This window comes from Vicia villosa, linkage group LG5 (assembly GCF_029867415.1).
Source record: "Vicia villosa cultivar HV-30 ecotype Madison, WI linkage group LG5, Vvil1.0, whole genome shotgun sequence".
NCBI lineage: Eukaryota > Viridiplantae > Streptophyta > Magnoliopsida > Fabales > Fabaceae > Vicia > Vicia villosa.
In genome coordinates, this window is record NC_081184.1 from 140,370,930 (window position 1) to 140,382,645 (window position 11,716).

General features: G+C 36.0%; 1 protein-coding gene across 1 annotated transcript; it reads left to right on the forward strand.

Moving 5' to 3' along the window:
* The first annotated feature begins 689 nt into the window (after positions 1-689).
* On the forward strand, positions 690-4,104 carry LOC131605606 (uncharacterized). Its single transcript, XM_058877943.1, has 3 exons — positions 690-873; positions 970-1,967; positions 2,146-4,104. Exons 1-3 carry the CDS (start codon positions 690-692, stop codon positions 4,102-4,104), a joined length of 3,141 nt encoding a protein of 1,046 aa, XP_058733926.1.
* The last annotated feature ends 7,612 nt before the right edge of the window (positions 4,105-11,716 follow it).

Below are 11,716 nucleotides of genomic sequence, written 5' to 3' on the forward strand. Positions count from 1 at the left end.
AATTCAGAATAGCCTTTCTGATCCTATTTCGGTGGTGTCGTTTTCCACAACTACTGTGCTGGAAACAGGGGAAGTACAGAGTGAAGCGGTTGCAGTAGGTGGTATCTCTCCCATTAATGAGGAAGTACACGTGGAAAGGGGGAGGAAGATTACTTTACGTTACAACACAAAGTTTAAAAAGTTAACTTCTTTTTGTGGGCCAAAGAAACCTTTGTGTGGTTGGCCCATCAAAAATATATCAAAAAAGAAAAAGATAGAGTCTAAAGGTCAAGAAGGCGTGAAGTATGGCCCACCTGGGGATTTCTTAACTGCTGTTACGTTGGAAGGCGCTGATGAAGATAAGGGAGAAAGTTGGCCTCAGTACATTGAAAAACTGGCTGATTCTGAAATAAGTAGGTGTAATAATAGACTTTTGATGAATTTCGATAGGTCGGTGGAGAGTAAACTTCAAAATTTTATCTCAAATCTGGGAGTGGTGGGAGGTGATCTAAGAACGGGTGAAAAGGAAATAGTAAAGGGCAATCTTGCGAGAGAAGAATTAATGGAGGGGGAGTCGGCGAAAAATAATCGTTTTCAATGATTGTTGGCATATACAACATTAGGGGGGAGGCAGCTTGCTAAAGAGGAGGAGAATATGTAAATTGATTAATAATGAGAAGGTTGACATGATGTTAATTCAGGAAACAAAAATGAAGGAGGTTTTGGTTTCTACAGTTAGAAGCATGTGGGGAAAGGACGAGTACGATTTTTCTTTCATGGGAGCGGATGGATTATCGGGAGGTATGCTTTCTATTTGGAATAGCAAGACGGTTAAGGCTATTTTCTCTTTTCGTGGCAAAGGCTTTCTTGGTAATAAAGTTTCTTGGAAAGGAGGTATGTATTACATTGTTAATATTTACTCTTCTTGTTCTTTAAGTGATAAGCGATCTCTTTGGTCTCATTTATTGCCATTGAAATAAAAATACATAGATGGAGAGTGGATTATTGGGGGAGATTTTAATGCCGTTAAAAAGAGGAATGAGAGAGTGGGAAGAAGTTATGGGAGGAGCAATGTTGAGTGGAGGGATTTCTCTAAGTTTATTGAGGAGAGTGGCTTGGTGGATGTTCCGTGTAAAGGGAAAAAGTTTAGTTGGTTTAGTGGAGATGGTAAATCTAAATGTAGGCTTGATAGATTTCTTGTTGAGGAGTCCTTGGTGTCTTCGATGGGAGTGGTGGGGCAAATGATTGGTAGTAGGGATATCTCGGACCATTGCACGGTTTGGTTGATATCGGATAAAGAGGATTGGGGTCCGAAACCTTTTAAATTCAATAATGAGTGGTTCTCCGACAAGAATTTTATGTCTTTTGTGGAAAAGGAGTGGAGAGGTTTGGAGGTGTTTGGTAGAGGGAACTGTGTGCTTAAAGAGAAGTTTAGACTTTTGAAAGATAAATTGAGGTGGTGGAATAAAACCGTTTTTGGTAGATATGAGATGGAGGTGGAGGAAGGGGTGAGAGAGTTTAATGCATCAGATGATAGGGAGAGTTGGGATGATGAGGAAATTGAAGCAAAAAAGATGGCTAGTAAGAAAATTTGGGTGAATTTAAAAATAAAGGAGAATATGCTAATCCAAAAGGCTAGATTGAGGTGGATGAATGATGGTGATAACAATATCAAGTTCTTTCATCGTACTATGAAGGAAAGGAATTGGAATCACATTGGATCTATCAATTCTAATGGTGGTTTAGTGAGCTCGGTGGCGGAGGTAAAGGAGGCGGTTAAAGTGCACTTTGAGGATAAATTTAAAGAAGATTGTTTGAATAGACCTAAATTAGATGGTGTTCATGTTAGTTCCTTGAGTTGGGAAGATAGTTGCTCTCTTGAGACCCCTTTTTTGGAAGCGGAGATTAGGGAAGCGGTGTGGAGTTGTGATGGAACGAAGAGTCCGGGGCCGGATGGATTTTCTTTTCTTTTTCATTATGAGATGTTGGTCTTTTTTGAAAGATGATGTTTTATTGTGTGTTAATGACTTTCATGATGGAGCCCTCTTATCAAAGTCTATTACTTCCTCTTTTCTTTCGCTTATTCCGAAAGCTTCTAATCCTTTGAGTCTTGAGGATTATCGACCCATTTGTTTGATAGGTTGTATTCATAAAATTTTATCGAAGCTTTTGGCGGGTAGAATTAAGAAGATCCTTTCGTCTATTATATCCGATTGTCAAAGTGCTTTCACCCCGGGTAGACATTTGATTGATGGAGTTGTTGTCGCGAATGAGTTAGTGGATTATGCTTCGAAGAAAGGAAAGGATTGCCTTCTTTTTAAATTTGATTTCGAAAAAGCGTATGACAAGGTTAGTTGGAACTTTTTGAGATATATGATGAGGAGGATGGGGTTTGGTGCTAGGTGGATAAAATGGATGGAGGCTTTGGTCTTTTCTAGTAAGATGTCGGTGCTTGTCAATGGTAGCCGAACTAGGGAATTTGGTGTTGAAGGGGGTCTACGTCAAGGTGATCCTATTTCACCTTTTCTTTTTGTTATTGCGGCGGAGGGTCTGAAATGTCTAATCAATAAGGCGGTGGAAAATGGGGATTATGCGGGTTGCAACGTGAACGGTAAATGCTTCATAGATATTCTTCAATTTGCGGATGATACTTTATTAGTTGGAGATGGGAGTTGGAATTATCTTTGGGCTATTAAGTCGGTGTTGAAAGGTTTAGAATTGGTTTCGGGTCTCGGCATTAATTATCATAAAAGTAAGATAATTGGTATCAATATAAATTCTCATTTTTTGGACGTGGCTTCTTCTTTTCTTTCTTGTAGTAAGGAGGCGAAAGAGTTCAAATTTCTTGGGATTAGGATTGGCTCGAATCCTAGAAGGTTATCTTCTTGGAAACCTTTGTTGGATAGTTTTAGGAGAAAATTGAGCTCTTGGAAAGGGAGGTTTCTTAGCTTCGGTGGGAGGATTACTCTTTTAAAATCGGTGTTGAGTAGTTTATCTATTTTCACGTTATCTTTTTATAAAGCTCCTAAGAAGATAATTGGTGAGATAAATAAACTACAAAGTAAATTCTTGTGGGGGGGAGTAGAGGAGAAAAGGAAAATTCATTGGATTAGTTGGAAAGAGGTGTGTAAGCCTTTAGAGAAAGGTGGTCTTGGTTTAAGGAGTCTTGAAGAGTTCAACATAGCGCTTCTTATGAAATGGAGATGGAGGATATTGAATGCTTCTAATTCTTTGTGGTACCGTATTTTAAAGGCTAGATATGTGGATGTTAAAGTGAAGGTTTTGGTTGGAGATTTGAATCTAAAATCTCGAGCAACAAGATCCGTGTGGTGGTCGGATATAATGTCTTTAGGAAAAAATCTTCCGAAAGATTATTTCGATATTAATATTAAGTTTGTTGTGGGGTGTGGGTACTCGTTTCCTTTTTGGCATGCGAATTGGCTTGAAGTAGGAATTCTTAAACATGTCTTTCCGGTGTTGTTTGATGCTTCTCTTTTGCAGGATGTTGCTATCTCCAGTATAGGAGGATGGGCTTTAGGCGATTGGATATGGGGCGACGTTGGAGTGAAAAACGGGGCTGATTCTGAGGTGGCAGCAGCGCTGCCTACTCTCTTTCAGCTGCTGCCAGCAGCGGTTCCGGGTGGTGCACAGCCGGATTTGCCTAAGTGGCTTCCGGCGAATGATGGTAACTTCACCGTGTCTTCTTGCTTTAGAGAGATTAGTAAGATAACTTGTCCGTTCGGCCCGGTCAATCGCTTTGATTTCATTTATTCAAAGGTTTGGAAGGTGGAGGTACCACTTAAAGTTAAAGCTTTTGCGTGGAGATGTTTCAAGAACAAAATTCCGACTAGAAATTTGCTTTTGAAACGTGGTGTTCCGTTGGATTCTTCGAATCTTGTTTGCGTTTTTTGTGAAGATTCAAATGAAAGTTCTAAGCATTTGTTGTTGGAATGTAAGATGGCCGAAGCGGTTTGGCAAAATATGGCGCTTTGGTTGGGAATGACTTACGAAAAACCGGGTGAATTTATGGAGAGTTTTTGGTTTTGGAGTAGTTTTTGCCATACAAAGAAGGTTAGGAGAGGTAAAGAGGGAAGCATTTGGTTGGCTATTGTTTGGAGTCTTTGAATTAATAGGAATGATATTATCTTCAACAATTCCTCTTGCAATCTAAATGATTTGGTTTGGTCGTGCAAATTGCTTGTGTGGAGATGGTCCTATGTGGAGAATTCTATTCATCCCAATTGCAACTTCTATGAGTTTTGCAATAACCCATTGTATTACTTAAGTTAGTTTCGATTTGGTGATTTCCTCGCCTTTTGGCGTTGTCTCGTTTTTTGTATCCGAGTTTGTGAACTTTTGTTCTTTATCAATATAACTTGCTTACAAAAAAAAACATTACAACACACTTTTATTTTAAATTTTTTTAATGACATGGAAGATTGTTGATTTTTTATTGGATGTTAGTATAAAACTATTTTATACTGTCAGTGCATATCTATTAAACCATTTATCATAATAATATATATTTTAATATTTATTGTATTATACTATATATTTATATTAATATTAATTATAAAATTTAATTTTAATATGCCATTATTAATTAAAGTTAATTTAAAAAAAAACGAATTGGCAACAACTCTGCCAATCCATTGGGCGGATGCTCACAAATGTTTAGAGGCTCCGCCCATTCTAAAGCGGTGGTACCAATATGCCATTTTTTCTTAAATGATGGTATATTGGGAATAAGTTCGAAAACAATGGTAAATGGTAAATTGTGATATTAGTTGCCAAACCATGGTATGTTTGTAAAAATTTCTTGTTTGGTTCTCTAATATATGATGTAGATAAAGTAGAATCTTCTATTGATGTTTCAACATACTAGGTTTACCACTTTTGCAAAGAGAAACCTACCTACTATATGTAACTCTTTCATATCACATTAAAAAAGAAAATTGGAGTTTCACATGTTTGTATCTTCCATCATCATATCATTATTATATTTATATTTTACGTTGCTGAACCATTTATACAAAACAAATGAAAAAGTTATAGAATTGATGAGCAAAGAATTTACAAAAAGTATGCAATAGATTTTCTAGCATTTTTGGTTCATTCTATAGAAGTATTTGAAAGAAAATCACTTGTACAAAATCTATGTGAGAAAAGGAAAAGAAAGAAAGAAATCAATAAGCATTAAGCAACTTCCTTAATGCAAACATTATGGTTGCATCATTAAGCAAACAATCATGTTAATATGTCCCGCATGAAGTCGAACTGCTGTGGTTTGTTTGTTTTTAGAGAAAGAAAATCATTGAATTGTCAGGATCAGAAAACAAGATCCAGTAGCAATAAAATGATTCATAGAGTGAAACACACAAGTAAAAGGCAGATAATATATGATTTTCATATAATACAATATGGCTTCAAAATGAAGAGTTCACAGAGAAAGTATACATGTATCAAATCAAACAACACTTTCACAAAGAAGGCATTATAATATAACCCTAAATGCTTGTGAAATCAAACAACACATTTCAGTAAAGTCTGTCAAACTGATATTTTCAGTCACTTATCTAACATCTTACAACAAAGGTTCATTCATAGAGAAGGCAAAATGAGAACTTTTCACTGTCCATTACCTTTTCGCCGAGACAGAGATGAATATTGGGAGATGCAGCAGTGGCAGGCTCGGCGGCAGAAGCAGGAGCAGCATCAGTAGTAGACTGGTGGGCAACGCAGAGAGAGTCGCGGAAGTTCGGAGGAGGAAGGCACAGAAAATCGCGTACAATAATTGTTAATCTTCACCCCCTTTATAGATTCTTCAATCTGTATAGCAACAACCAATCACAGACTCTACTTATGGTTGTTTCATTTAAAACTATCTAAACCTAGATTCCCAGAAAAAATTACCACACTCGACTCACTCATAGTTTTAAAATAACTACCTGCTTCAAATTAAAAGAACTCGGATACTTTGTTGTGATGTTAACTTCAGCCGATGGCGAATTTTGTCGCAAGAAGTCGACTATTCCATCAGGTATCGCCGGTGGTTCCAAACATGTTTCAAATGCCTCTCTTAACTTTGCAACTTCTTCAGGAGACTTGGCAGCAGCTTTCTTTAACATGGCATCTTCTATTAATTCTAATAAAGATCCTTCCTGAATTTCTATCAGTTTTACTTTCAATGTCTTCAAGTTATGCAAAGAACGGAGCTTAACCTCGAATAAATCAGGAACTAAGGAGAGAATCTAAGAAATGATGGTGAATTAAGATCAGTCTTAGGCAAGTCATTTGAATTTTAACAAAATTTAAGAAACATAAAATCATTCTAAGAAAGTAAAAATAAAGACGAAAAAGTACCTGAAGAACAGTTGAAGTGACGGTCAATGACTCTATATTGACAAAGTTTAGCAGCCAGTTAAATAGAACCAAAGCATCCTCCATCGAAGCTGAAAATCGCCGTGATTTGATATTTACTTTTTTAACCGAAGAAAATCCGCTCCCATTAATTTCGTGAAAATGGTGGCTACCGGTATAATCAAAGGTACAAAGATTTGGAGCAAATAGCTTGATTTTGGCAAGGAGATATGAATTATAATTCATAGTTAAATTGACAAGTGTCTCGCTTGATATGGTGAGGATTTGTGCATCGATTACCTTACAATCATAAATGACCAAACTATTCAGCTTGGTAAACTCCAAAAAGGGCTCAGCACAACCGCTTTCATCACCGCAAAAGGCAAAATTTGTTAGATCCAAGCTGGTTAGTAAAGGCAAATTCAAAGATTTTGGAAATAATATTCCTGTAGGATCGCTCCATTTAGAGCGAAGTGAAAGCTTAAGAGATGTAAGAGCCCGGCATGAAGAAACACAGTTCAAAACGAGACCGGTATCACCATTGAGAGAGATTCGTAATTGTTGGAGATGGGTGTTATGGGAAGAAACATATTTTAAAAACTTTTTAAGCAGTCGAGGCTCAATATTACGACCACGTCTAAGATCAAATGCATGCAGTGCAGTTGAGGTATCACGGAGAGACAAAACTTTAGACATGAATACGGAAAATATCTTCAAAGTGCTAAATTCAAAAGAATTCAACCTAAGAGTTGGAATACGTTTCCAGAGATGTTTCCATGTGGTGGACAAAACGCAAGTTTGAACTGCAAGTTTTGTGCTCAAAAATGACAAAATGTGAAGGATAATACATTCCGGTAAGTCACTGAGTCTGTCTTTATACAGATCCCCAGAGACACTTGTTCTCCCAAACTTTGTTCGAATCCTGCTATGATAGAGATGATCAGACAAGCCCATAAAATATTTTGAAGTATGAAGAAGAATAATAATTAATTTAGGGCAAAAAAATGAAATTCAGTTAGAGAAGGTAAATTAAATACCGTGCCATTGTCGTTGGTCGATGAGTTGAGACTTGACCGATGAAACGGAACGCTGCAGCACATAGTCACAATTAAATTTGGTTAGTACAAAATTCAGAATCAATCACGAAAACAACAATTGGGATTCAGCATGAATATTCATGTGAAGTGTATCCGAATTCTCCAACCAAAAAACAGTCTGATCATCATTGAGCTCGTCAACAGATTAACAAAAAAATTGAAGTAAAATAAAAATCATATCACAATCAACAAAAAAAGCTCAATCAATTGCAGCATATGAGAGTATATATAACCACCAAGTAAAAGAGCTAAAAAAATGATATAAGAAAATAGGAAATTAAAAATGAAGGATTGAAGAAGTGTACGTACATAAGAGAAGCAAGGAAGAATGTTGGCGAGGATAAGCAAGCAAAACACGAAAACAATGAGGAATGTGTCAGGGGGAATAAGCAGTTTGAGTTCGGCTTTTGTGTTTGTGTTTTACGGACAGTACCTTTTATATTCATTGAATTCAAAGACAAACAACCAACTCAATTAAAATGTATTTTTATTTTGTTAATTCCTGAAATGTCCTTGCGGGCTATGTGAAGAAGCTAGAAATGTTAAAATAGGCTCGCCCATCGGACCCACGAGAATTTACCCTCTCATCCTAAAATTTGAACGACCTCTCAATATTTTTATAATGCCAAAAATCTCCTAATAGAAAAGGATAAAATGATCGAATGAAATTTTTGGTAGCAACTTAAAATGTTTCGGTAAATTACAATTTTATTCAAAAATTTCAAAATGTGCAATTTCATATCGAAAATTTAGCACAAATTGAAATTTCTTGTAGTGTATGTACTCAAGATATTTTAACCTCATTTGGATTTTCCAAACCCATGAGGTTATCCATAATAACCGCGATCATTTGCAAGCACTCTTTGTCATCTTTGCCTGGTGGAGGTGGTGGTGGCGGCACGTCGTCAACCTACATTTCAGCCTTAGAAACCCCAACATGAGAAGGCACCCCGCATCAGAAGGCCTGATAGTAGGCAGTATGATGCGAGAGTATGATATAGTGAGATACCACTCCAGGTAACCATTCCCACATTGCGCAGGATGATGAACCCCCACTACGCTAGCTTTAATGGCCCAAACAGAGCTGATGATGTTACTCTGAAACCATCTGTAAAGGTCCGATGCTTGAGCATCTGAAACTGGTCGTCACATACCCTAGACATAACCATATTGTCGCAGACACCTCTCAGACAAGTGTCTAGCCACTAAGATTTTCCACCTCATATGACCTTGATATAAAGAAGACTCGTCAAACTCATGGCGAACCCAGTGAGCTGTGTATGGTATCCATATGACATCCCATACTCTCAGAGCATCCTTCAACACGCTGTAACACCACCTGGATGCACTTGTTTGGCCTTCAATCTCCTCACCTGTGAGCATCCGCTGAGGCATGTTGCACCCTCCTATCACATATATTGGGGAAATGCTCGTATATCCAGCACTAGAGAAATAAAAATTAATTAATGTCACAAACAACAATTAAATAAGAACAATTAAGAAATACTCGTATACCTGGAATAAACTTAAATAACCAACAAGTTGTCTAGTCCCAAAGACAATCGTAACTCAAAATGTTGTATACAACACGGTTAACGGAGCTACTCCCCAAGTCCAACTACTACTTTCGAGGATCCTGAACAACCATAAGTACCGAGCATTAATATAAATATGAGACTTATCCACAAAGAGAGTACATGCCTCTAGATGTGGCATGCATGCCCTAGCAGCATCCTCATACCTATGTGTCTCCACTAGCTCGTGATACTTATCCCGAAGCCAAGACAATCCGAAGGTGAGTTCCTTTATTAAATTCAAACTCCTCTAGCACAGACTCCTCATTGACTTGCAAATCCTCTACAACCTATAGAAATGTTTTCGCATGGTAAATGACAAGAGAAGTAAAGAATATACCGGTAATGGGGAGATGAAATAAGGAGGAAACATCAACCAAAGTGATAATCATCTTTCCAATTTGAAGATGAAAGGAAGATGTCAGCCCTTAACAAAAGCAGACAGAAGTGAAGCATCGAGCATGGTCAGTGAGCAGTTGGAGAACTCTAGGAGACTAAAATCAGAATTAATACGCCTAACCTACTCAAGCATCCAACTGAGCGGAAAGTTATTTATCTTTGAACCGTGGGATGTCACCTTCAGCGGAAGGCGGTCCTGTAACAAACAAAGTTAAAAATTTATCACCAAATTTTTAACATATCACAAAACAGTAATAAATAATTTGTAGTTACAAAATATAACATATTAACCTCTCACTGCCATAATCTTTATGCGACATGGTCACCATACTCTGTGAGCACTGCTCGGTCCTTGGTTCATCCCGAGAATGCTCCAGCAGTGTGAGCAAAAGCCCCTGTAGAAGTATCATCATCATCATCATCAACATGAGGTATAAGAGCCACCTCATCAGCAACAGGAACCTGTTATGTCGGCAAATGAACCTCCTCATCAGTAACCTCAACAACTTCAGTAACAAGAACCTCCTTAGCAAGAGGTACCTCATAAACAATAGAAACCTCCTCACCAATTTTATGATTGAATTTATTTCGGAAATGCATTTTCAGATAGTCTTCGGAAATGTATTTCCGAAGTCTACTCGAGCATAATGTTTATACTGACCTGCAATTCCCATGCCCACTCCACCTCTCACCAAGTTCAACATTAGCCTCTGTTAACTCTCATTAACCTTCGATAAACATTGAAACATCGCTTACGCTCGCACTACTATCTAAGACGTTGTTGCAAAGGGGGAGAAACTTGTTCTCTTACCTGTAAGCTTCTTTTTCAATGATCGTGTTTATGAAGTGATTTTGAATTTAATTGGTGTTTAGAATTAGGTATTTGTTAGTTGATTTGGAATAGTCTTTATGCGACTGAGAGTTTCCCTATGTATGTTGAGGATATTGATGTGGGTGGTGATGCTTCTCCTTCTACTTCTATGTTGTCTGAACTTGCTCGTTTGTTGAAAATCATTTGGACACACAAAACTAAACATGAACATTAGTAAGTTCCGAAAATGCATTTTCGAAGACTTTCTGGAAATACATTTGCGTAATAAATTTATTCATAAAATTAGGGCGTAATTTAAAAATGAATGAATTGTGTGTATATATGGTGCATCCAAAAATGTATTTCTGGAAACTGAGGGTCATTTTCAGATTTTTATAGGGTTCTTTTCTACCTCATAGGGTGGGATACTAAATTCGCTTAAAAAAAACTCTATCTTTTTGGTCCAACCCATCAGACCTATGTTTTTTATGTATTGGGTCGAGTCGGCCAAACATGCTTCGGGTTGGCCCATTAAAAATAAATTTATATAATAATTTAACTTAATTTAGGAGAAAAAGGTTGAGCTAAGATATGATTGTATAAATGTGTTTCAAGTGAAAAATAAAATTTGATAAGTATTGGAAATAATATTTAGTTACTTTATACTTTTACATAAATACCTTCGTGGTATTCATATATAAGGATTGTTGATTTTATCTATATTTTAAATTTTACTTAAATAAATTTGTTAATTTATGATTATATTCTACATATATTTAGGTAACTTTTATCCATTAAATATTTTTTATAAATTGAAAATTATAATATTAAAATAAGGGTTGACTTGTCCACGGGTGACCCATCGGGCCTTCAGACCTATTAAAAAATGGGTTAAACTCATTTTTTTTAGTCCATGATGTAACCTGATCGATCCACTTCAACCTTTTTATACTTTGGCATTTGGCCAGCCCATTTAACAACTCTAAAAAAATACTAACTGTATGTCCTGACCAACGGCGTCGTTTAGGATGGGTATTAGGATAATTTTGATATTATCTCATGTGAGCAATGTTCTTTGCTAGCCTTTCACTTTTTGAAAGTTGAATTTTTTTTTTATAGAAAACTATCTTCGGTTATTGACCCTTTACCTATTTTTTAAGAGATTGAATTAAATGAGACAATTTTTTTAAAAAAAGAACATATAAATATATATAATTTATTGACTATATAAAACTTTTTACATTTTTGAAAATTAAGGTTTTTTAATATATATATATATATATATATATATATATATATATATATATATATATATATATATATATATATATATATATATATATATATATATATATATATATATATATATATATATATTTTAATTTCAAAGAGTGACAATTATCCTATTATTTTTTATCGTAGTACTTTTTTTGTCTTCCAAGATTAATTTTGAAATTTCTTTTTGGTTTAAATTAAAAAAAAAGTTTTATATTAAT

Excerpts from the sequence above, each read along its gene's own strand:
- LOC131605606 (XM_058877943.1), top strand. The coding sequence starts at position 690 with ATGAAGGAGGTTTTGGTTTCTACAGTTAGAAGCATGTGGGGAAAGGAC. Across the intron at positions 874-969 it reads TAAAGTTTCTTGGAAAGGAG|ATGGAGAGTGGATTATTGGG; the intron begins GTATGTATTACA and ends AAAAATACATAG. Across the intron at positions 1,968-2,145 it reads TTTTTCATTATGAGATGTTG|CTTTTGGCGGGTAGAATTAA; the intron begins GTCTTTTTTGAA and ends ATTTTATCGAAG.